This window comes from Daucus carota, chromosome 2 (genome assembly GCF_001625215.2).
Source record: "Daucus carota subsp. sativus chromosome 2, DH1 v3.0, whole genome shotgun sequence".
NCBI lineage: Eukaryota > Viridiplantae > Streptophyta > Magnoliopsida > Apiales > Apiaceae > Daucus > Daucus carota.
The window spans coordinates 50,485,932-50,506,846 of record NC_030382.2 but is presented as its reverse complement, the minus strand read 5'-3'; the positions used below and the strand labels follow the sequence as shown (position 1 = coordinate 50,506,846).

At 34.0% G+C, this 20,915-nt stretch overlaps 5 protein-coding genes across 7 annotated transcripts; 3 read left to right on the top strand and 2 right to left on the bottom strand.

Moving 5' to 3' along the window:
- Positions 1-1,379: 1,379 nt before the first annotated feature.
- On the top strand, positions 1,380-2,818 carry LOC108208119 (S-adenosylmethionine decarboxylase proenzyme). The gene has a single exon (XM_017378605.2). It carries the CDS (start codon positions 1,523-1,525, stop codon positions 2,600-2,602), a length of 1,080 nt encoding a protein of 359 aa, XP_017234094.1. The 5' UTR covers positions 1,380-1,522; the 3' UTR covers positions 2,603-2,818.
- Positions 2,819-5,474: 2,656 nt separating this feature from the next.
- LOC108206826 (proline dehydrogenase 1, mitochondrial) lies at positions 5,475-7,445 on the top strand. Its single transcript, XM_017377242.2, has 3 exons — positions 5,475-6,134; positions 6,219-6,864; positions 6,944-7,445. Exons 1-3 carry the CDS (start codon positions 5,622-5,624, stop codon positions 7,222-7,224), a joined length of 1,440 nt encoding a protein of 479 aa, XP_017232731.1. The 5' UTR covers positions 5,475-5,621; the 3' UTR covers positions 7,225-7,445.
- A 737-nt stretch (positions 7,446-8,182) lies between these two features.
- On the bottom strand, positions 8,183-10,313 carry LOC108208433 (proline dehydrogenase 2, mitochondrial). The gene is made up of 3 exons (XM_017378964.2): positions 9,494-10,313; positions 8,759-9,404; positions 8,183-8,672 (listed from the first exon to the last, which is right to left on the bottom strand). Exons 1-3 carry the CDS (start codon positions 10,040-10,042, stop codon positions 8,386-8,388), a joined length of 1,482 nt encoding a protein of 493 aa, XP_017234453.1. The 5' UTR covers positions 10,043-10,313; the 3' UTR covers positions 8,183-8,385.
- A 609-nt stretch (positions 10,314-10,922) lies between these two features.
- On the bottom strand, positions 10,923-13,188 carry LOC108208122 (uncharacterized). Of its 3 annotated transcripts, none has more exons than XM_017378609.2 (3): positions 13,031-13,188; positions 11,946-12,187; positions 10,923-11,226 (listed from the first exon to the last, which is right to left on the bottom strand). In XM_017378609.2, exons 2-3 carry the CDS (start codon positions 12,091-12,093, stop codon positions 11,084-11,086), a joined length of 291 nt encoding a protein of 96 aa, XP_017234098.2. In that variant the 5' UTR covers positions 12,094-12,187; positions 13,031-13,188; the 3' UTR covers positions 10,923-11,083. The 3 variants fall into 3 exon arrangements, with proteins under 3 accessions (XP_017234098.2, XP_017234099.2, XP_063944079.1); XM_017378610.2 differs by having other exon boundaries at positions 11,946-12,184; positions 13,031-13,185; XM_064088009.1 differs by having other exon boundaries at positions 11,946-12,127; positions 13,031-13,154.
- Positions 13,189-16,339: 3,151 nt separating this feature from the next.
- Positions 16,340-20,896, top strand: LOC108205602 (uncharacterized). Its single transcript, XM_017375571.2, has 6 exons — positions 16,340-16,473; positions 17,087-17,496; positions 18,084-18,229; positions 18,527-18,803; positions 19,490-19,762; positions 20,163-20,896. Exons 2-6 carry the CDS (start codon positions 17,188-17,190, stop codon positions 20,643-20,645), a joined length of 1,488 nt encoding a protein of 495 aa, XP_017231060.1. The 5' UTR covers positions 16,340-16,473; positions 17,087-17,187; the 3' UTR covers positions 20,646-20,896.
- Positions 20,897-20,915: the final 19 nt, after the last annotated feature.

Sequence of the window (20,915 nt, the reverse complement as noted above, 5' to 3'; positions counted from 1 at the left end):
TTGGTACACACTTCTCTTTTTATCTCTTTTTTTCCATGATTTTATGTTCTTGTGATTTTCTTATGTAATTATAATTACACAGGACTTGGTCTCTAAGAGGTTTCTTTCTCTGTATCACAACCTTTTATATTGTAAATTTGTAAGTTTCTTCAATTTTGCTCATCTATTTTTCTAACTATCTTTGAATGCATGAGTCGGTACAATTTATTGTTTGTGTGGTGTTGCATGATTGAAATGTATTTTGTTTGGGATGTTATTATTTTCCCCTTCTTCAAATAACTTTGTAGTATAGGGGGGAATGTTGATGAGAACATACGTAGCCGTAGTGGGAGAGGAAAAGAGTCTTGTCACTAGGTTATCAATGAATCCTCGTGTCACTAGGTTATCAATGAATCCTCGTTCACTATACATTTCTCGTTGATTTGCTTACTTGTTGCTCTTGTATCAAAATTGTAAAATTTTCAATGTATATATAGTTAGTTCCTTAGGCAAATTGTTTTCCTCCTTCCGCTTCAGGTCGAATTTGTTATATTGATAAAAAAAAATCTTAAATTTGGTGCTCATCCATGTTTTAAGAAAATGCTAGGGTTATATATATGTATTTATATACCCAAGAAAAAAGAAGAGAGCATAAGATGCTACGTGAATTGAGACCCCTAGCCTTTCTAATGTCTTTTATAGCAGTAATTTTTAATGTCTTTTATAGCAGTAAAGCGTAAAATGTGGAAAAATCAATATTTGTTGTGCTAGGCAGTATGTTTTTTAATCTAAAGTTCAGTGAAGATGTTCGTCTACGGTGAATAAAGTTTGTTCTGCGGTTATTTGGTATATCAATTGTATTCTAGTTCACGAAGAACATCCTAAACTTTTGTTATGATTCTACTTTTGCAAGTCGTAAATATAAAATAAATAAAATAAATAACAGGCTGTTCTTCCTTTTTGGTGTTGAATAATCCTGATATCTGGCTTGCTTGCTTCATCTAGTAGCACAGTTGTGAATATGGTGTTAAGCTAGTAATTGTGTATCCGGTGACATGGTTTTCTTGTGCACCCTATTGTAATTACTATTGTCCCAAATCACTATTGTTATTTTGCGTTCTTGTTTAAACTCCCCTCTTTTCTGCCCAGGTTGTGTTTGAATGAAGTAATGGAGTCTAAAGGTGGAAAAAAGAAGTCTAGTAGTAGAACATTTTATGAAGCTCCCCTAGGTTACAGCATTGAAGACGTTCGACCACACGGAGGAATCAAGAAGTTCAGATCAGCTGCATACTCTAACGTTAGTTTTTATTTCAGTTGTATATTATTATGTTTTTATAAATACTTAAAGTTTATCAGACCAGTTTAATAACTTCGTTCGAATGCATTTGCAGTTTGCACGAAAGCCATCCTGAGATTCTTCAATATTTTCAGAAGCCACCAGAGGTGGTTCGTAACTAGTGGTTCAGTTTTAGTAATTTACTTCCGTCTTAGTTTATATCTTGTAGTTATCCGTCCTCGTAAACTTTCCTTATAACAAGGCAAAATGGCCTCCCCAGTATCTGCAATTGGGTTTGAAGGCTATGAAAAACGGCTTGAAATGGTTTTTTCTCATCATGGCACATTTGCCGACCCTCTAGGCAAGGGCCTCCGTTCTTTAACCAAGAACCAATTAGATGAAATTCTAGCACCAGATGAATGCACTATTGTCGGTTCATTGTCGAATGAACATGTTGATTCTTATGTCCTTTCAGAATCCAGTCTTTTTGTGTACCCCCACAAGATTATCATAAAAACTTGTGGGACTACAAAGTTGCTTCTTTCTATTCCTCCCATACTGAAGTTAGCTAATGCACTGTTTCTCTCCGTGAGATCTGTAATGTACACTCGTGGAAGCTTTATTTTTCCTGGAGCTCAGACGTTTCCACATCGTAGTTTCTCTGAAGAGGTTGCTGTTCTTGACAGCTACTTTGGCAAACTTGGTTTAGCCAGCAACTCCTATCTAATGGGCAGTGCTGATACACAAAAATGGCATGTTTACTCGGCTAGTATTGGACCAGCACAACACTCAAAACCTCTTTACACTCTTGAGATGTGCATGACTGGTTTAGACAAAAAAAGAGCATCAGTCTTCTACAAGACTCCGTCAAGCTCTGCAACTCTGATGACTGAAGACTCCGGTATTAGGAGGATTCTTCCATATTCTGAAATATGTGATTTTCAGTTTGATCCTTGTGGTTACTCTATGAATGCTATTGAAGGTGATGCAATTTCTACCATTCATGTCACGCCTGAAGACGACTTCAGCTATTCAAGCTTCGAAGCCATGGGCTACGACTTCAAGGTATTGGAACTCAACCACCTGCTTGACAGGGTGCTAACTTGCTTTCAGCCAACCGAGTTTTCTCTTGCTCTACATGCTGATGGCGAAGAACAGGGCACTCGTCTTAACATTTCTACAGATGTCCAGGGATATATCTGTGAAGAAAAGTCTTGTCAAGTACTTAAAAACAATGAATCAGTTACATACTTAACCTTTATGAAGGTCTCTGGCTGTGCCTCTCCTAGATCAACTCTACAATACTGGAGTGGGAGTGAGAATGAGGACGAGGAAGTCATGAACTAGTTCTGAATCAATTGCTGCGATCAATCTGGTTTTAAATTTTTTACCTGCTTAAAAAAAAGAGTCTTGCTTACTGCTCCATAAGTAATTTATTATACTATCATGTTATGCTGGTCTGTAGTATTATTTAGATCTACTCCGTTTCTGAGTGATCATATGGAACCATTTGTTGGATGAACACCCGAAGTTTATCAATATATATGTGCTTTATTGTGTATAGCCAGTGTTATGAAAAGCGCAAATCGGCTCTAGGCGGTGGAAAGACCTTCTAGCGCTTAAGCGGTAAAGCGGACGCTTAAGCGGAATCTTAAGCGGGCCAATAAGCGGATTAATAAAATATAATTAAATATTTAATTTTAATATTAATATATTCAAAAATAACATTATATTGTGGTAAGAATTTAAATTTTTAATAATATATATATATATTTTAATTTTTTAATATAATTATAGTTATATTATATAAAAAATATTTTAAAACTGAAAAATTAGCAAGTCAAAATCATTTTGACCGCTTAATCCGTTTAACGACCGCTTAATCCGCTTAATAGTCCGCTTAATTTTCAAAAACGCTTAAAAACCCGCTTAATACAAAATCGAGACGTTTTAGAGCCGATTCCGCTTAGGCGGCCGCTTAAGCGGCCGCTTAAGCGGCCGCTTAATGCGCTTTTTAAAATACTGTGTATAGCAGGAATCTTAAATTTGTGCATGATATTTTTATTCGTATTTGTGAATATTACTAATTTATGGCATGAAGTTCATAGATTTATTGGATCTTTTATTTTGCTTTCTTTTTGTTGAAAAAAGTTTTACAGCATCATTATTTCTGCAACAACATACATGTTTCCATAATAAATTAGCAAGTCCAGAGTCAGAAACAGCATCTCATTTATAAATCACAGTGATTATCAAGTTTTTATTTCCCCGATAAAATTTGCATTGCGTTCTGCATTACATATTTTTTGGTTATAAGTGTCCTACATTACATAGCTTTGCTGCAAAAGGATTTTATTGCATATAATGAAGTTTCTGCTGATGTCAAAAGTTCAGAACTTTAGGTTGTGTGCTTCTAAACAGTGTCAACAAGTTGCAGTACCAAACTGATATATTCAGAGGTATATTACACTGCCTAGGCTGCTTGTGTATATTATAACTGTAGTTTAGGTTGGGTTTATAGATGTTTGTGCTGATATATTCAGAGGTATATTACACTGCCTAGGCTGCTTGTATATTATAACTGTAGTTTAGGTTGGGTTTATAGATGTTTGAGCTTAATACGGAGTTTGTTCTGTATCAGTGATTCAGTATGACTTCGTTTGGCATCATGTACTTAGTGTTTTTTTTCCTAGTTGATTAAACACGAGTCGAACTCCCAACTGCAAAGGGGTACAAGATCTCTATCACCTGGTGTTCGTGTAAGCACACTAGAGATCAGTTATAATGGACCGGCTTACCTTAATTTTAGAATTAAGTTACTTTTTCTAAAAATATAAATTATTTAGTTTTACAAATAGGAAATGCCGAACACCTATTAATATATTATACTAAATCTTTTCATATGAATATGATATTTTCCTAAAATAAATCTTTATTTACCATTCAAAATAATATCTCGGTTGATATTATAAATAAAAAATTATAATGTATATGTAATTTTTTTTTCGCTCTATTCATATTTTTCTGAAATGAGGGTGACACCTTCCATAAATTGTATATCAACAAAAAGGAAGAAGTACAAATAGAGGAACCTTTTTTTAAAAAAAAACACCTCTACGAAAAATCTCAAAAAACAACATATACACAATAGAAATATAAAAATATACAAGAATTCAAACTGAGATAATTATATTATGGAATCTACAAATCTACCGTCATTAATATTATATTATAATAAATTAACGTAATATTAAATATATCATTTGTAATATATAGACAATAATTGGAAGCACAATGTCTTGCTTTTCTTTTAAATTAAATGTAATGAACCAAATTTAGAATTTATAAGTAGATGTCAAAAATATTTATGATTTTTTTCTTCTTTTTATGTTTATTATTTAAACTAAAATTTAACCATATATATTCTGCAAATAAAGTTTTATCATTATTTTCACTACAAATTTATCATAAAATATTTCTCATGTTCATTTATTATTTTTTCGTACCACTTTGAACGTAAGAAAACTTTGATCTAAAAATATACGCGACATTTCATAATTGAAAATTAAAAAAAATATAAAAATTGGAACTCTTTTTGTCCAAAATTTTCGATAAACCTTCCATATTAGTTATATTACTAAATACACATCTTATATATTATATTAAAATAATATCTTCAATTAATATAAACAATAATATATTGTGATCAAAATATAACGGTCATCATAATCAGATCTCATTTTCAGATTCGCCTAAATCTCCAAATTTTATTGAGCAGATGCTATATATGTATTGTCAAGACATAAGTAATAATTTGTTCTTAATAAAATACGGAACATATTAGTCCAAACAGAAGAGTTTTTGATCATTTGACCGTTGTGATGTCCTAATAATTTCAATAATTGGGATAAAATCTTATTTATATCTTCACAGATATTAATACTTACTTTTATGAAAAATTAGATATAAAATTTATTTAATATTTGGAAAAGAAATTTGAGTATCAATTTTAATATTTCCATATAAAATAGAGACGTGGCTCTGATGTGTATAAAATAAGTTCCAAAGATATATTTAGGAAATGATTGTGTACAAATTGTACAAGATTTTGGTAAATAAAAGAGATTCCCTTGTTGATAAGATTTCTAAGTCAGATCCCATATATGGAATATCCCTACACGCCTTTTTTATATAGCTCGATACTCTTGTCTAATTGTATACACTTAATAATCCGTGATACAGTACTAAGTTAATCTCCGTAGTTCATGTACTAAGATATTCCCTGCATCTCCTATATATTTAGAGCACAAATAACTCAGCAAAGCACTCTCAACTCTTCTGCAAATTACTTGCTTCATATATTTTTATGGCCATAAGCAGAGCTTCTTCACTTTCATCCTCTAAGCAGCTTCTCCACAGCCTCTCTTCTCGTCTCATCAGGCCTCTCAGCACCTACCCTGCTGTCTCATCTCTAGGTCTTGCTGAAAAACATGAACCTGGTCTTGTTTCTGATGATGTCAAGGGGCTGTTCTCTTCGGTGCCTACTGGGAAACTCTTGAGGTCGTTTTTGACGCTCAAGATGGTGGCCTCGGAGCCTGTGGTGGATTTGGGCACGTGGGTTATGACGTCCAGGCTGATGAAAACGGCTCTGTTTCGGGAAATTGTGGTGGGGGTTACTAAGGCCACGTTTTTCGATCATTTTGTGGCGGGTACTAATCATGAAGAAGCTGGAGAGATTGTCAAGATGCTGTGGAATGATGGGCTTAGTGGAATGTTGGATTATGGATTGGAGCATGCTTATGATAATGTTTCTTGTGATTTGAATATGGAGGCCTTTGTGAAGACCATCGAATCAACAAAATCGCTTCCACAGTCTTCTGTAAGTTCTTTTTTTACATAGTTTATCATAATTTTTACAATTTATTAAATGATATCGAATGTTTTTATCTTTTTTGTGTTACAGGTAAGTGCTGCGGTGGTGAAGATCACAGCAATCTGTCCGGTTGATTTGCTGAAGCGAATGAGCGATTTGCTGAGATGGGAATACAAGGAAAAGAGTTTTAATCTGCCATGGAAGATGAATACTCTTCCAATTTTCTCTGATTCAAGTCCTCTGTACCATACTCTGCATGAACCAGAAGCGTTGAATTCACAGGAAGAGAAAGATCTTGAATTAGCCCACCAAAGGCTAAATAAGATCATACAAAAATGTCAAGAAGCTCTTGTGCCTTTGGTTATTGATGCAGAGGAGACTCTGATTCAACCTGCCATTGATTATTTTACGTACTCAGCAGCAATCGTGCACTCAAAAGAGGATTCTGCAATGATTTACGGGACATTTCAAGCGTATTTAAAAGATACAAAGGAAAGATTGGTATGTGCAAAGAGAGCTGCAGACAAGATGGGTCTGCGTATGGGTGTTAAGTTAGTAAGGGGAGCTTATTTGTCTACTGAAAGCCAAGTAGCCGCTTCTTTAGGCTATGACTCTCCGATTCATAGTAGTATCCAGCATACTCATGATTGTTATAATGACTGTGCTTCTTTTATGCTTAATGAGGTTGCTACTGGCCCTGGATCACTTGTTCTTGCAACTCATAATTTCGAGTCAGGTAAGAAAAAAAAAATTAGTTTGGGTCATTTATGTTGGAACTTGATGTGCATCATGTGCTAATGAGGTCTGGTATGTAGGCAAATTGGCTGCAGCGCAAGCGCGGGATTTAGGTATTGGGAAGGACAGACAGAAGCTCCAGTTTGCCCAACTATATGGAATGGCAGAAGCTATGACTTATGGACTGAAGAATGCTGGATTTCAAGTGAGTAAGTATTTGCCGTTTGGACCTGTGGAACAAATTATGCCTTACCTTGTAAGAAGAGCGGAAGAGAATAGAGGGATGTTATCAACTTCAAGCCTGGATCGACAGCTTATGAAGCTGGAGCTTAACAGGAGAGTGAAAGCTGCAATTCTCTGAGTGATGATGAAGAAAAAAGTAGGTGAATGTAAAAGTTTATAACTAAGCTTTATGGTAAATGTATCTCAATGTTGAATTAATTTCACATATGTAAAAGGAGTAAGTTCCAACTGTCTATCAATCTATCATCTGATTCTGGTAAATGTATTACTTCCTGTCTAAAAAATGCAGAGCAGATGAATTGTGTTCTTTGTTTTCTTCATAGCAGTCATATTGTTACATATTCTTATGTTGTGCTGTTATTCAATATAGAGTCCTTTACGTAATCTCGAAAATGCTTTCCACAGGGTATTGTAGAGTATAGAAAAAGGAAAGGTGTGATATGTGGTGCAGAATTGTACTTTAATTCGGCAGAGATTCTTTTTTTGATCATTTTGAAAGCATAGAATCCAAGAAAGTTGGAACTATGAGAACACTTAAAAGATTCCAACTGGAATCTACTACTTCCTCAGTGGGTGTCAACATACATTCAAGTGGATTCACAACAAGCTCGCCAGTCATTGGCTTAACCAACAAAACTAATGGAAAACATGGTTTTGAATAAGCACACATTAATAATGCACGCGCACACACTAACTAGTGAACCAGCCGCCAGTGATGCTGAGTGCTGGGAATTTGGGACGACAATGACTTCAATATTGAAATTTCAGAGGAGAATTCATTACTAGTAAACCTGGAAAAGGACCTGCAACTTTGGCCACCTCCATTCTTGGAATCTTTACGTATGAATTTCAGACGTAAAAGTTTGCTGATTCGATGCCACTTCTATAGTCTTGCTCACCTGATTTCTCAGCCGTTGGTTCGTTAGGTACTCATTGCTATAATCACTGTGATTTATGTAAGATGCCTTAATTGCGTTAAGAGAAAGGCTGTTTCAGAGACTCAATGCAGGCACTTGATACAGATTAAGACGCGCAGATTCAGCATCATTTTGGTAGGCACAGGGCATCATAAAGAAAAACACTGATATACTGATTTTTTGGATAAAAAAGATATTGGATTAAAGAAAAATGACAACATACAAAATTTAATTTCAAATGGACAGTCCCACTAAACCACAGACGGCCTTTTTCTCTAAGTACCAAAAGTTATATGAACAACCAAACTTAATTACAAAATTTTACTTTGGTTTAGAAGCTTTTCCATTTACATTTTTTTCTTCTATCTCCTTAGAAATGCAGCTCTTAGTCTCCTCTGGAGTTCCTGCTTCATAAGTTCTCTATCTAGGCTAGAAGTAGATAACACCCCTTTGTTTTCTTCGGCTCTGCGTACAAGGTAAGGCATAATCTGCTCAACAGGTCCAAATGGTAAATACTTGCTCACTTGGAATCCTTCTTTCTTCAGTTCATAACTCATAATTTCTGACATTCCATATAATTGAGCAAATTGAAGCTTCTGTGCGTCCTTTCCCATCCCTGAATCGATTGCTTTTGTGGCAGCCAATTTTCCTACACAATATGCATCATTAGCACATCAGAGTCAAATTTTTGTAAAAATGACGAAAAACTAAATTGTGTATAATGTAAACTCTTACCAGACTCGCAATTATGAGTGGCAAGAACAAGTGATCCAGGGCCCTTGGCAAGCTCGTCGAGCATAAAAGAAGCACAATCGTTGTAACAACGATGAGTATGCCTAATGCTATTATGAATCGGAGATTCATAGCCTAAAGAAGCTGCTACTTGGCTTTCAGCCGACATATAAGCTCCCCTCACCAACTTAACACCCATAGGCAATCTCATCTTATCCGCAGCTTTCTTTGCCAAAACCAATCTTTCATGTGCATCTTTTAAGTAGGCTTGGATTGTTCCGTAAATCAGTGGAGAATCAACTGTAGTGTGCATGATTGACGCAGAGTATGTGAAATAGTCAATGGCAGGTTGGATCCAGGTCTCCTCTGCATCAATAACCAAAGGCACATTGGCATCGTGACATTTTTGAATTATTTTTTGCAGCCTATTGTAGGCTAATTCAAGATCTCTCTCTTCTTGTAAAGATAATGGCTCTGGCTTTTGGAGAGTGTGGTACAAAGGACTTGATTCAGATAATAATGGAAGAGTATTCATCTTCCATGGGAGATTGTAGCTCCTTTCCTTGTATTCCCATCTCAGCAAATCGCTCATTCGTCTAAGCAAATCAATGGGACAGATCGCTGTGACCTTTGCCACAACAGAACTTACCTGTAAAACAACATGTAAAATCAAAATCAAAACTTAAATCTCCTTTTCAATTAATTGTCCAGGTTGGATCATGAGGTAAAAAATCTTACAGAAGATGGCGGGAGTGATTTTGTTGATTCAATTGTCTCAATAAAAGCCTCCATATTCTTATCACATGAAGCATTATCAAATGCATGTTCTAATCCATAATCCAACATTCCTTTAATCCCTTCATTCCAAAGCATCTTCACCGTCTCTCCAGCCTCCTGATTATTAGTCCCCGCTACAAAATGATCAAAAAACGTAACCTTGGTAACCCCGAACACCATCTGACGAAACAAAGGACTCTTCATCAACCTAGATGAATAAATCCAGGTGCCCAAATCCACAAAAGGCTCCGAGGCCGCCATTTCAAGAGTCAAAAAAGACTTAAGAAGTTTTGCACTGGACTTGGAGGCAAATAACCCCCTGCCATTCTCAACCACAGTGCAGGAGGGCACCAAAACCTTAGTGTTGGGATCCTGTTGCTTTCCAGGGATATCTACAGACGAGACCGCGGAGGCGGAGGAGGAGGAGGCGTCTGGTCTCAGGACACGAGAGTGAATGCTCCGCACAGCCTGCTTTGATGCTGGAAGCGAAGAAATTCTCCTGAAGGCCATGCAAACGTGAAGCTTGCGATAGAATTTGAGCTCTTATATTATTGTTTAGCTTATGCAATCCGAGTTATGTGTAGGGATCAGCAGGCTTCAACAGATACACAAGCTAAACAATAATATAAGAGATCTACAAACAAGTTTTCTTACGGAGGATTTTGGGATGATCAAAATATATGGAATGGTTGAACTTAAATAATCATTTTTAGAATGCGGTCAATTGAAGGTCGTCCATTTAATATGCATGCTCTTTAATTTATAGAAAGAGAACTTTCTATAAATGTACACACATTACACATACATGCAATTCGGGGGATGGCCATTTTTTGAGTTCGAAAAATCCTTAAGCTCAAAATTAGTATCTATTTCAGAATTGGCTGGTTAATTTGTATGTACCCGAAAGATAGAAAATCATCTTAACTAAATAAAATCTTAAAATATTAATGAACATAACTCTAATCTAAAAGCTCTCCCTAAAATTATCCGTTATATTCTTTAACGTTACGATCGTATAAAGAGTAATCTACCAGCACTTCAACGATTTAGACTAAAAAAATTGGTAATCCATTTATGCTACATTTCCCGGACAAATTGCAGCATTTTAAACAAAGCTAAGAAGTGGAATTGCTCTTTTTTCCTGTTTCCCTCTTTTTTGCTAACTGAAAATTGCTCTTCCAGGCATTTGCATGTATCTTTTTGCCCTGAAACTCTTATAATTATGTTTTCAAGTATTTTAGTCAAAACTCTTATCTCCAATATTAATTGATTAAGTTTCATGGCTTCATTGATTGATAATTACGACTGCTTGTCAGGTATGCTACAGAGGATGTGTGGTGGTTGTGAAAGGTCCAAAATAAAGCCGAAATATATCTGGAAGCCAAGCCTCTTAAAGTAAATCTGTAATCAGTCTTCTAAATTAAATAAGTACATCTTAGCTTGTCATACATAATAACCAGGAATTCCTCAACGAGAGAATACAACCAAGGAGGCAGTAGCAAAATATGTTTTGCTTTCAAACAACAAACAAATATGTAAAATTCTTGGCCATTATTTCTTTGTGTCATAGGCAGCTATATTTTGGGGTTCACATTCTGGACTAAAAAGGCGAACCAGCAAAGCGGTGCTTGAGCTTGCAGAGACAGCGCCACAAGCAGCCCACCTGAGACTCCGAGGAACCGTGATTCTAGGACCTACAAAAACATTCATAACATGCGAATGAGAATAATATCTTTATGCCCCAGTGCGTGATAATTTATGAACTCGTCATAGATTCAAAACTCACCTCTTACCTATTTAAGCAAATCTTGTTTGAATTATATAGTCTAAACAATAAATTCTTTAATTTTTTTCAGATAACATATGATGGCAATATGCCAATTTAAATGTATACAAGTAGATATATAGGAGTCATATATATGTGGCATAAAAAACATTACTTCTAGATTCCAAATCCTAAATAACACTTCACATTAGACGAAATCATTCTCTGAAATTTCTGCCACAAAATGCATTTGCCTGGCATACCCAAAAGAACTTGAATAGAAAATGTGAATCAAGGACTTAGTATGAGAACAAAATAGGAATTCAGGTGTAGTAAGAAGGCAAACAAATAGATGAGATCCTGGCTGTTGCATCCGTTTTGCAACGACATCTAGTTCAATTTTCTAGTTATTCATAGAATCCTGACATTTAACTTTGATGTGTTAATTTAGACATTAACTAATGCAAGAATAAAGACTGTAGGAAACTTAAAAATAATAACACGGAACTAATTTTTGTTACTCTACTAAACTTATTGAAAAATGCATCACCACTAAAATTTTCCGTGATTGCAAATTGACCATAAAGACATTAATATGCTAACATTTGCGGAATGGATTGGAGAATAGGTCAGAAAGATGAAACAAACCATAGTGCAAGCGGCAGAGAACCCAAAACCCTAACCCTCCTCCAACAGTGAAAATCCCAGCAGTTTGCCTCATCAATCTTGTGCAAGGTTTGCAATCTGATCTCATTAGTTCACCATCAGAAAATCCACATAAACGTCTCAAGGCCATTGCTTGCTTTTATCAAAGTCTCTACCAGAAAGTGCTGCAGATAATTGTCTTTAAAACTTCACTCAACTGAAGCTCATATATTCCAATGCCTCTGCTGTGGGATTGCCCCAATTAATATATGTTTAGTACAAGCCCAGTCATATATATAAATAAAATAACCAAAATTTAATAAGGAACAGCTAGGGGAGAAGCATCTGTTAGACTATTGTAAGGTTCTGTATCTGCAATAAAACAAATCCTGCACCTATAATTGGTGGTGTTTGGTTGCCCATTATAAGTCGACTTCTGGGCTTATAAGTCATAAGCACTTATTTGTACCGTTTGTGTAAAAAGTTAAGAAGCACTTAAAAGAAGTTAGGATTGCTAGCTTTTGTTTCAGGACTTCTGCTTATTTCCCAAACAGTTTAATCACTTATAAGTCTTAACTTGCTTCTGACTTCTATTTCACTTTTTTATTTTAATCAAAAAGCACTTATTTTAAGCTCAGCCAAACGGCCCCATTATAAGGTTTTGTATAAGGTTCTGTATATGCTAAAACATATCCCTCACCTATCATTAAAATTTTAAGTCGCACTTCAAATAAAAAATGTAGAATCTAAAAACAGTACAGTACATTTTTCAAGTATCAAGTGTACATATTATGGTTTGAGACATCTAAATTTATATACCCATTTTTTATAGTTTTGTTGAAAATGAGTAGTACTTAACAATACCCATTTCATACAAACTATAAAAACAATCAACAAAACAACTTAATAAGATTGAGTTTCTTAGAGGCATATCATCGAACACTTGGACGGCAATGCATAAAACTAGGATTTACACTTCAGTTTATGTGCAGTAGATGCATTAGATGTACAGTGACATAATAGACACATTAAACTTTAACCATGTTTCTGTGTGCGCGCTAGCGGGGAGCAACGAGAAATATACTTACCAGTGAAATAAGTCCCGGGTGTTTCTGCAACCTACGTATTGTTTTTGTGAGTTTTCATAAATTACAAGTATACTGGGAATATCGTTCGTGCCCAGTATACAACAGTATTGATGATTGGTGCGTCGACAACGTAAAAAACCTGAGAACTAAGTTGAAGTTATTAAATTATTTATTTTTATTTTTAAAATTTGATCACAGAAAATATATAAAATTACCGTAAAGATGATTTGTAATGAGTTATTATTATATTAATTAATAATTTTTGTATTTGATAAGTCAAAAATATTAAAAGATTATCCAAGAAATAAAAAATAAAATTATTTCTCTTATAATAATTTTCTAACTTATAAATAATAAATAATTTTTTTGTCCTTTTCGATTTTAATACAAAATTGCAGCAGCATTTTTAAAAAAGCTAAGAAGTGATATTGCTCCTTTTGGTCTTCGATGAGAACCTGAGTTTCTTGATCCTTTTTAAAATGTAAATATTTGTAAAAAATATAATTCTGATAATAAAATTTTAATTTTTAAGAATGTAAATCCTGAAATAGAATGCCACAGCCCCGTAACTTTATAGAAAATTAGAACTAAATCAGTATTAAAATTATATTTGCACATGTTATCCAATAAGAGAACCGGATATCCAAATCTACTTATCTATCTATACTATACTATAATAAGCCAACATAGGTATAATTTGCAGTCGTACAAAATTTTGGTTTGGTCATCTCCTTTGTAACCACAAGTCTGTCACATATAAACTTCTCTTACTCTTACAATATTAAAAGAGTTTTATATTGTTTAAATTACAAACACTTGAGATGTACAAGATAAAAACTCCACCATTATTCTTTTAAATATAATTTATATACTATATTATAATAAACCGACATTGATATAATTTGTAGTCGTCCAAAAAATATAATCAGTGGGTAAATATAATCCGATTAAAATCCAATTCATCAATTCTAAAATACTAATAAGATAATGTTAAAATTTAAATTATAATTAATAAATTACGAATTCTATATCCGCCCGTGAAAAAAAATTGTTATTCATAAGACTCGAGCCCTCATCTCATATATATAAAAAAAATGTTATTCATAAGACTCGAACTCAGGACCTCTATGATACAAATACATCACTGAAACCACTTGAACTACACAAACAATTAGTTTATTATTCAAAAGCATTAACCACATACTTTAAAATTTTTGTATTTATATTCATTTCAATATCTTATTTATTTGAGATAAGTTTTTATTTCAGTTAAGTTTCATATATTATTTACATGAAGATTAATATCTATAAATTAATTATTTATGTAAATAAATTTAAAATTGGAAAAGAATATGAATAATCGGGTTTGAGCCATGATTCAGATTTCTAAAAATAGATATAATTCATATTCGAATAAAAATGAACGAATTCAAATCTAACTTAATAGTTTAAACGAGCACCGATACAATGTTATAGAAATTTTAAGTCATGAATGTGAGAAATAATTTAAACGAGCACCGATATAATGTTTTTTCATAATTCAAAATATCAAATATTTGACTTGATCTTTAACAATTGAACATGATATGACACATCACGAGTATCAATATATTTAAAAATCTGAGTTTGCACAAAGCTAAAAAGGTAACTACACGACTAATCGAACTAATTATTTCATGGTTTTATGAACTTCATGATGCCTAACTCATATCTACTCTCTTTTTGCTATTTGAAATTCCTGAAAATCATTTGTTTGGGATCTGGTTTATAACGATCACATGAAAAATCATTAAAAGTCTCAATCGACAAGCTCAAAAAACTAATTATAAAAAATTAAAATTTAATAACGAGATAATGTTATAACATACTGCATCAAATTAATAATCATCTAATATTTTTAAATTAACAATAAAAATATAATGCGTTGAAGTACTGTATAATTGATATGAAAAATAGAAGGATAAGACACATCAAATGTGTCAGAAATTTTTGGGGTGCAATTATACGGTTAGTAGTTCAATTGATGATTTTATAATAAAATAAGGTATGTGTCTTTTTACATACAACATATGTTTCAATTTCTATTTATACAAAATGTGTGCAACATATGCTAAAAAGAATGTGTTGATGATCTGCTCCATCATGTATCACTTTAACAATTATGCAAAGGTACGCTCAAAAAAGAAGAAATAAATGTAAGGCAACGCGGACCACACATCTTCATTTAATCATGATTTAGGATATTGTAATTCACATATCAAGAACAAGTTTTCATCAAAATCATGGCATATTAGTTGAAATAATTTAATAATTTCAACAATAAATTACAGATACTTTTAATGAGGTATAATATATTTAAAATCTAAAATCTCAGTATTAATTTCAAATATATTTTTGAACATAGATAATATGATAATGGTCTCCATATCCTAATGAATTTGAATATAGAAATATCAGTTCGAATGTAGTTTTTGATCCATAATTTTTTTTTTTAAATATACTCCATTCGTCCCATTTTAAGTGATCTTATTTGACTTTCACGGAGATTAAGAAAAAGGTAGTAAAAAAGAGTAAATTAAGTTGGAAAGTGGGTGAGCATGATTGGATAGCCCAGTGGTGGGTTTATCCTCTGTTGTCCCCGGACACCCGGGTTCGACTCTGGCTCATCCGAGAAGTAGTGGGTGTAATAGTGAAAAGTAGTGTTTAAAAATAGTATGCATAATAAGTTCATTATTACAGAGATGTTCCAAAAAGAAATAAGTGTCATATAAAATCAGACGGAGGGAATAATACGTATTATTATTATTAATGCTATTAAGTTGCAAATATTACATTTTTCATATTTACATTTTTAGTCAAAAAATAAAACATAATAGTTACGCTCGAAACAATATGATGACTCACGGATATTATTTAAAACACAATACAAACTCAAGGCCCGTACCAGAACAATATAATGACACACGAATATTATTTAAAGCACATTAAAAACTAGAGTCCCGTGCCTCGCACGGGCTTTTATGCTAGTTATATTTAAGCTGAAACTTATTTTATCAATTCATTTAGGGAACGAATTTCAGCAATTATAAAAAGTAGAGTAGTATTATATTTTTTAAATATAAATTAATACTTAACAATCATATAACTTTAAGGAAATATCAATAATCTATGTCTCCAATGTTTCAAAAAAAATAAAAAAAATAATCTATGTCTCCAATCATTTTATTTATTATATATAAGTAAAAGGAAAAAGCCGTTGGCATGTGATCTGCATAATTTTTTTTCTTTTGCAGAATTAAATATATGTGTGCTTAATTGAAGTAAAATAAAGGAAAAAGAGTAGAAACAAAGCTACCCGAACTGATATTGCCTCGGTAAAGGTGAAGCTGAAGATCAGAGATTGAAGAACCCCCGGCCATCTAATTTCGCTACTGCTTCTTCAGGTATTAATCGCTACTCTCTGTAATTTAAACACCCTTTTTTCTAACGTTTCATTTGATACAGTAATTGTTAGTGAAAGAATTGAATAGAAACATAAAGATTTCACCTTTGCCCAAGTATTGTTGCCTTGTTTTTGATTAGGGGGAACTGTAAACTTGTGTAGCATATGCTAATCTCTACTGTAGAGAAAGGATTAGGCAAAAAGATTGATTTTTTGTTCATCTTGTTATAACGACGAGGGCATTCAGTAGGACACAGTGATGGAAGATTGTATGAATTAGAACATCATGTTTGATATTGTATATGGTAATTTTATTTGGCAAGTACACTTGGTCTAATTGGAAGAGGGAACAATATTAACGCTTTTGGGTGGGAGAATTGTATTTAAATCTGTGAATGTAAAATTGGCGGAGAAGCGGGATTTTTTTTCTTCTTTTTACCCCTGATATAGTATAAGTTACACCGCAAATCATTCCTTCCAACTAACAGGAGTGTAATAGTTTGCCATTCTGCATAAAGCATATGCTGTTGAATGGAAAGAGTGTAGTTTATTGTGCTTTTATCTTATAAGATGCCAATTATTCATTTAACGAAATCTTCTTATCGTCGTTGAAGGAATTGCAAAATCTGAGTTTCAAATAAGGAGCAATATCTCAAATTTTTGTCATAGTAAATCCCGTTAAAGCATAAAAAGCCTGCAAAGGAAGTTTAGAAGCATGGTCAATGCAGAGCAGCCTATGCGAAGAGTGGCGTTTGTGCTGATTGATGGTTTGGGTGATGTGTCTGTGCCGAAATTTGGATACAAAACCCCCCTTGAATCCGCTGCATTACCCAATTTGGATGCTATAGCTTCTGCTGGAGTTAATGGCCTTATGGATCCTGTTGAAGTAGGATTGGGCTGTGGAAGTGACACTGCTCACCTTTCTATAATGGGTTATGATCCTAGAGTCTATTACCGGGGTCGAGGTGCTTTTGAATCAATGGGTGCTGGATTGGCGATGTCACCCGGTGATATTGCATTCAAAGTATGTTTTTACTGTTCATCTTACATAAGCAGTGAAAACATGTATAGATCATTACTTTGTATTTAGTCTTGTAGATTGCATTTCATGCAGCTGGCAGAGAAGTGATATTTTTTTTTTACTTTGATAAGCCCTTTACGAAATGCAGTACAATATTTTTGCTTAAATTAGGAAATGTGAAGTATAATTTCTTTTGAATAATATGCATGTCTGTTACCAAGAACTTTAGAAGATCTGTGAATTCTCATCGTTGTCAGTTCAAGCAAAGAATTTGAACTTTCTGTATCCATTTTATCCGTTAAAATGGATTACGCACCATAGAATATTATAAAGATAGCTAAGTTCAAAATGTGATGAATTCATAGTACTGACTTTGCAAAGAAAATGGTCATTGTTAATTTTTCTGTTGCTTTGTCAAGAATCTCACATGTTTTGCAACATCTGGTAGAATTATTATATTTGCATTTTTTACAAGTGGAATTATTTCTCAATTTTTTATTACTTCAAATACTTTATATGGTACCATCAGTTATACTCCACGATATTTGTGGGTGCTTATTATTTATGTAACTTGTCATTTAAATATACAGTCGAACTTTGCCACCTTGGATGAGAAAACTGGAATTGTCATCAGTAGAAGGGCTGACAGGCACTTCGAAGAGGAAGGACCTATCCTCTGTGAGGCACTAGATGGAATGAAGCTGCCATCTTTTCCACAGTATGAAGTGAGAGTCAGGTAGAGTGCTTAAAATTTCACTGTTTCTGTTTGATATATTCATATGCAATAATGCTAAAAAATTCTATATCGTACTAATTCAAACTTAAGCACAAATCCTATTTCTTAAATTTTGGTGGAATCACAAATTTTAGCAAGTGTGCAGTGTCATTACCAGGCATCTGCATGTATATTTTTGCCCTTAAAAACCCTAATAATTATGTTCTCAAGTATTTTAGTCAAAACTCTTATTTCCAGTATTAATTAATTGATTAAGTTTCATGGCTCATTGATTGATAATAATGACTGCTTTGTTAGGTATGCTACAGAGCATAGATGTGGGGTGGTTGTAAAAGGTCCAAAATTAAGCGGAAATATATCTGGAACAGATCCATTGAAGGATAACCGCTTATTATTACAAGCAGAGCCTCTTGATGATACAGATGAAGCAAAGCATACAGCTGCTGTAATTAATGAGTTATCCAAGGAAATATCACGAATTCTGGTTGCTCATCCTATAAATGCAAAACGGGCAGCAGAAGGGAAGAATATCGCAAACCTTGTTCTTTTAAGAGGTTGCGGTATTAGGATTGAGGTATTGTTTTTCATCCTTCAAGGATCTCTCTCACATCAAGTACAGCTGGAAAAACAAATTTCAGTCATTAAACCCATATTTCGATATTGAAGGTGGATTTAAAATTAATTCCGTTTTGAGTGAAGCCTTTGTAATTTTCTCAATTTGTCCATTTCAGCTCTTTGTAGGAGATGTCAAGGGGTAGAATAATCAGGCCACAGTTTTGGTTTTGTGACTTTATCCTTCATTAAAAAATCACACGGTTCTTTATAATAGCTTTTGACATCAATATTCAGCTTACACTTTCAGTAGCATTAGATGCACAGAATCGTTATCTATGTTAGGAACCAAGAGTACAGATGAAACACTGTCTATATTCTTCAATCCTGTTTGACCATTTTAGAAGTCACAGTGCAGTGTGTCATCTTAGTACATAGTTAGATATGAAATTTTAAGGAAGCTAAAAAGATCAGGGGAGAAGATTTCAGTGTGGCCCTATATTGGGATCCATCTGGTTGATTAGTTAATTAGTATAATAAATACTGCATTTAAAGTGTGTATATATGAAGTCTAACTACCTGTAAAAGGCCACTTAAACTTTGATTATAGATAATAGTATACAGTTGTATATGCACATAAATTTTTTCCGTCAGTAATGATCTAATTTGTATCAGCATATAACCATGTAAAGTTATGTTCTGTTTCAGGTTCCTCCATTTGAAAAGAAACATGGACTGTGGCCATGCATGGTAGCTCCTACAAAAATCATAGCTGGCCTTGGCTTATCACTTGGTATTGATATCCTAGAAGCTCCTGGTGCTACAGGGGACTATCGTACCCTTTTAACATCTAAAGCAACTGCCATATCTAAGGCACTTTCAGCTCCTCTGGACTCTTGTCCTAATGTTTTTGTTCCAGGGCAAGATGAGCACAGGCCTGGTCGATCTGATGGCTATGATTTTGGCTTTCTTCACATTAAGGTTGTGATTTGGGTGCTCTCTTTCATCTTCGATCTTTATATAAAATATCAGAATTTTGTTATTAACACAAATAGGTTGAGGAATGCAGGCAGAAAAGTGATAAATATTATTGTTTTCCATATCTGTCAAACACAAAGAATGAACGTGTTGCATTCAATTACTGATATACACCAGGCATCCTCTGTGGATAATAGAACTTCAAACTTATTTGAACTTCAAACTTGAAGATGCTTGTCATAAACTCTTTATATGGCTACTAGATGATCCTGATTATTGCTGTATAAAATGAAGCAGCTAATTGAATTTGTAGCTAAACTGTGTCATATGGGGTGATGGATCAGTTTGTTGTCGTACTCATTCTTTTATTGTGGATGCTGAATCTGTTTTCCTGACTTTGCAGGCCATAGATGATGCAGGTCATGATAAAGCAGTAGTTTTTAAAGTTAAAGGGTTGGAAGCTGTTGATCGGGCTATAGGGCAGCTGGCAAGACTTCTTTGGCAGGCACAAACTAAAGGAGGTTTCCAATACTCTATATGTGTTACTGGAGACCACTCAACTCCAGTTGAGTATGGTGATCACAGCTTTGAACCTGTACCATTCACCCTGTGTAAGTTAAAAGATTTTGTTGGCGCAGTGGGAGGGGAGTCTGTACTCCTGGAAACTTCCCTCGATCCTTTTCCTCTCCCAACCGTAGCATCTGGAGAAAATTTAACAGATACTGCTACCTTGGAGGAAGTGCAAAAGAAAATAGAGATTAAAGCTTTCAGTGGTGATTCAGTTTGTGAGTTTAATGAGATTGCAGCAGCAAGGGGTTGTCTTGGGCGATTTCCTGGAAGTGAGATGATGGGAATTATCAAGAAATTTATCAAGCTTGATAGCTGATTACTAAGGGTCAATTATAAAAAAATCTTCTTCACCCTTGCAATAAAACAATATGACGCAGAGGCTTCTTCGGACCCTGGACAAGGCACATGTTACAGAATCAACTATACAATAGGAACTGCCTAAACTCTCTCTTAAAAGCCATGTTGGTGTTCTGCTGTGAGCTTCTAGCAATACATTTAAGTTGTATACTACTTTAAAGGAATAATCGTTGTTCTTCCTATCTTTTTAAGGAAATTTTGTTTCTTTAATATTGTACTTATATATTAG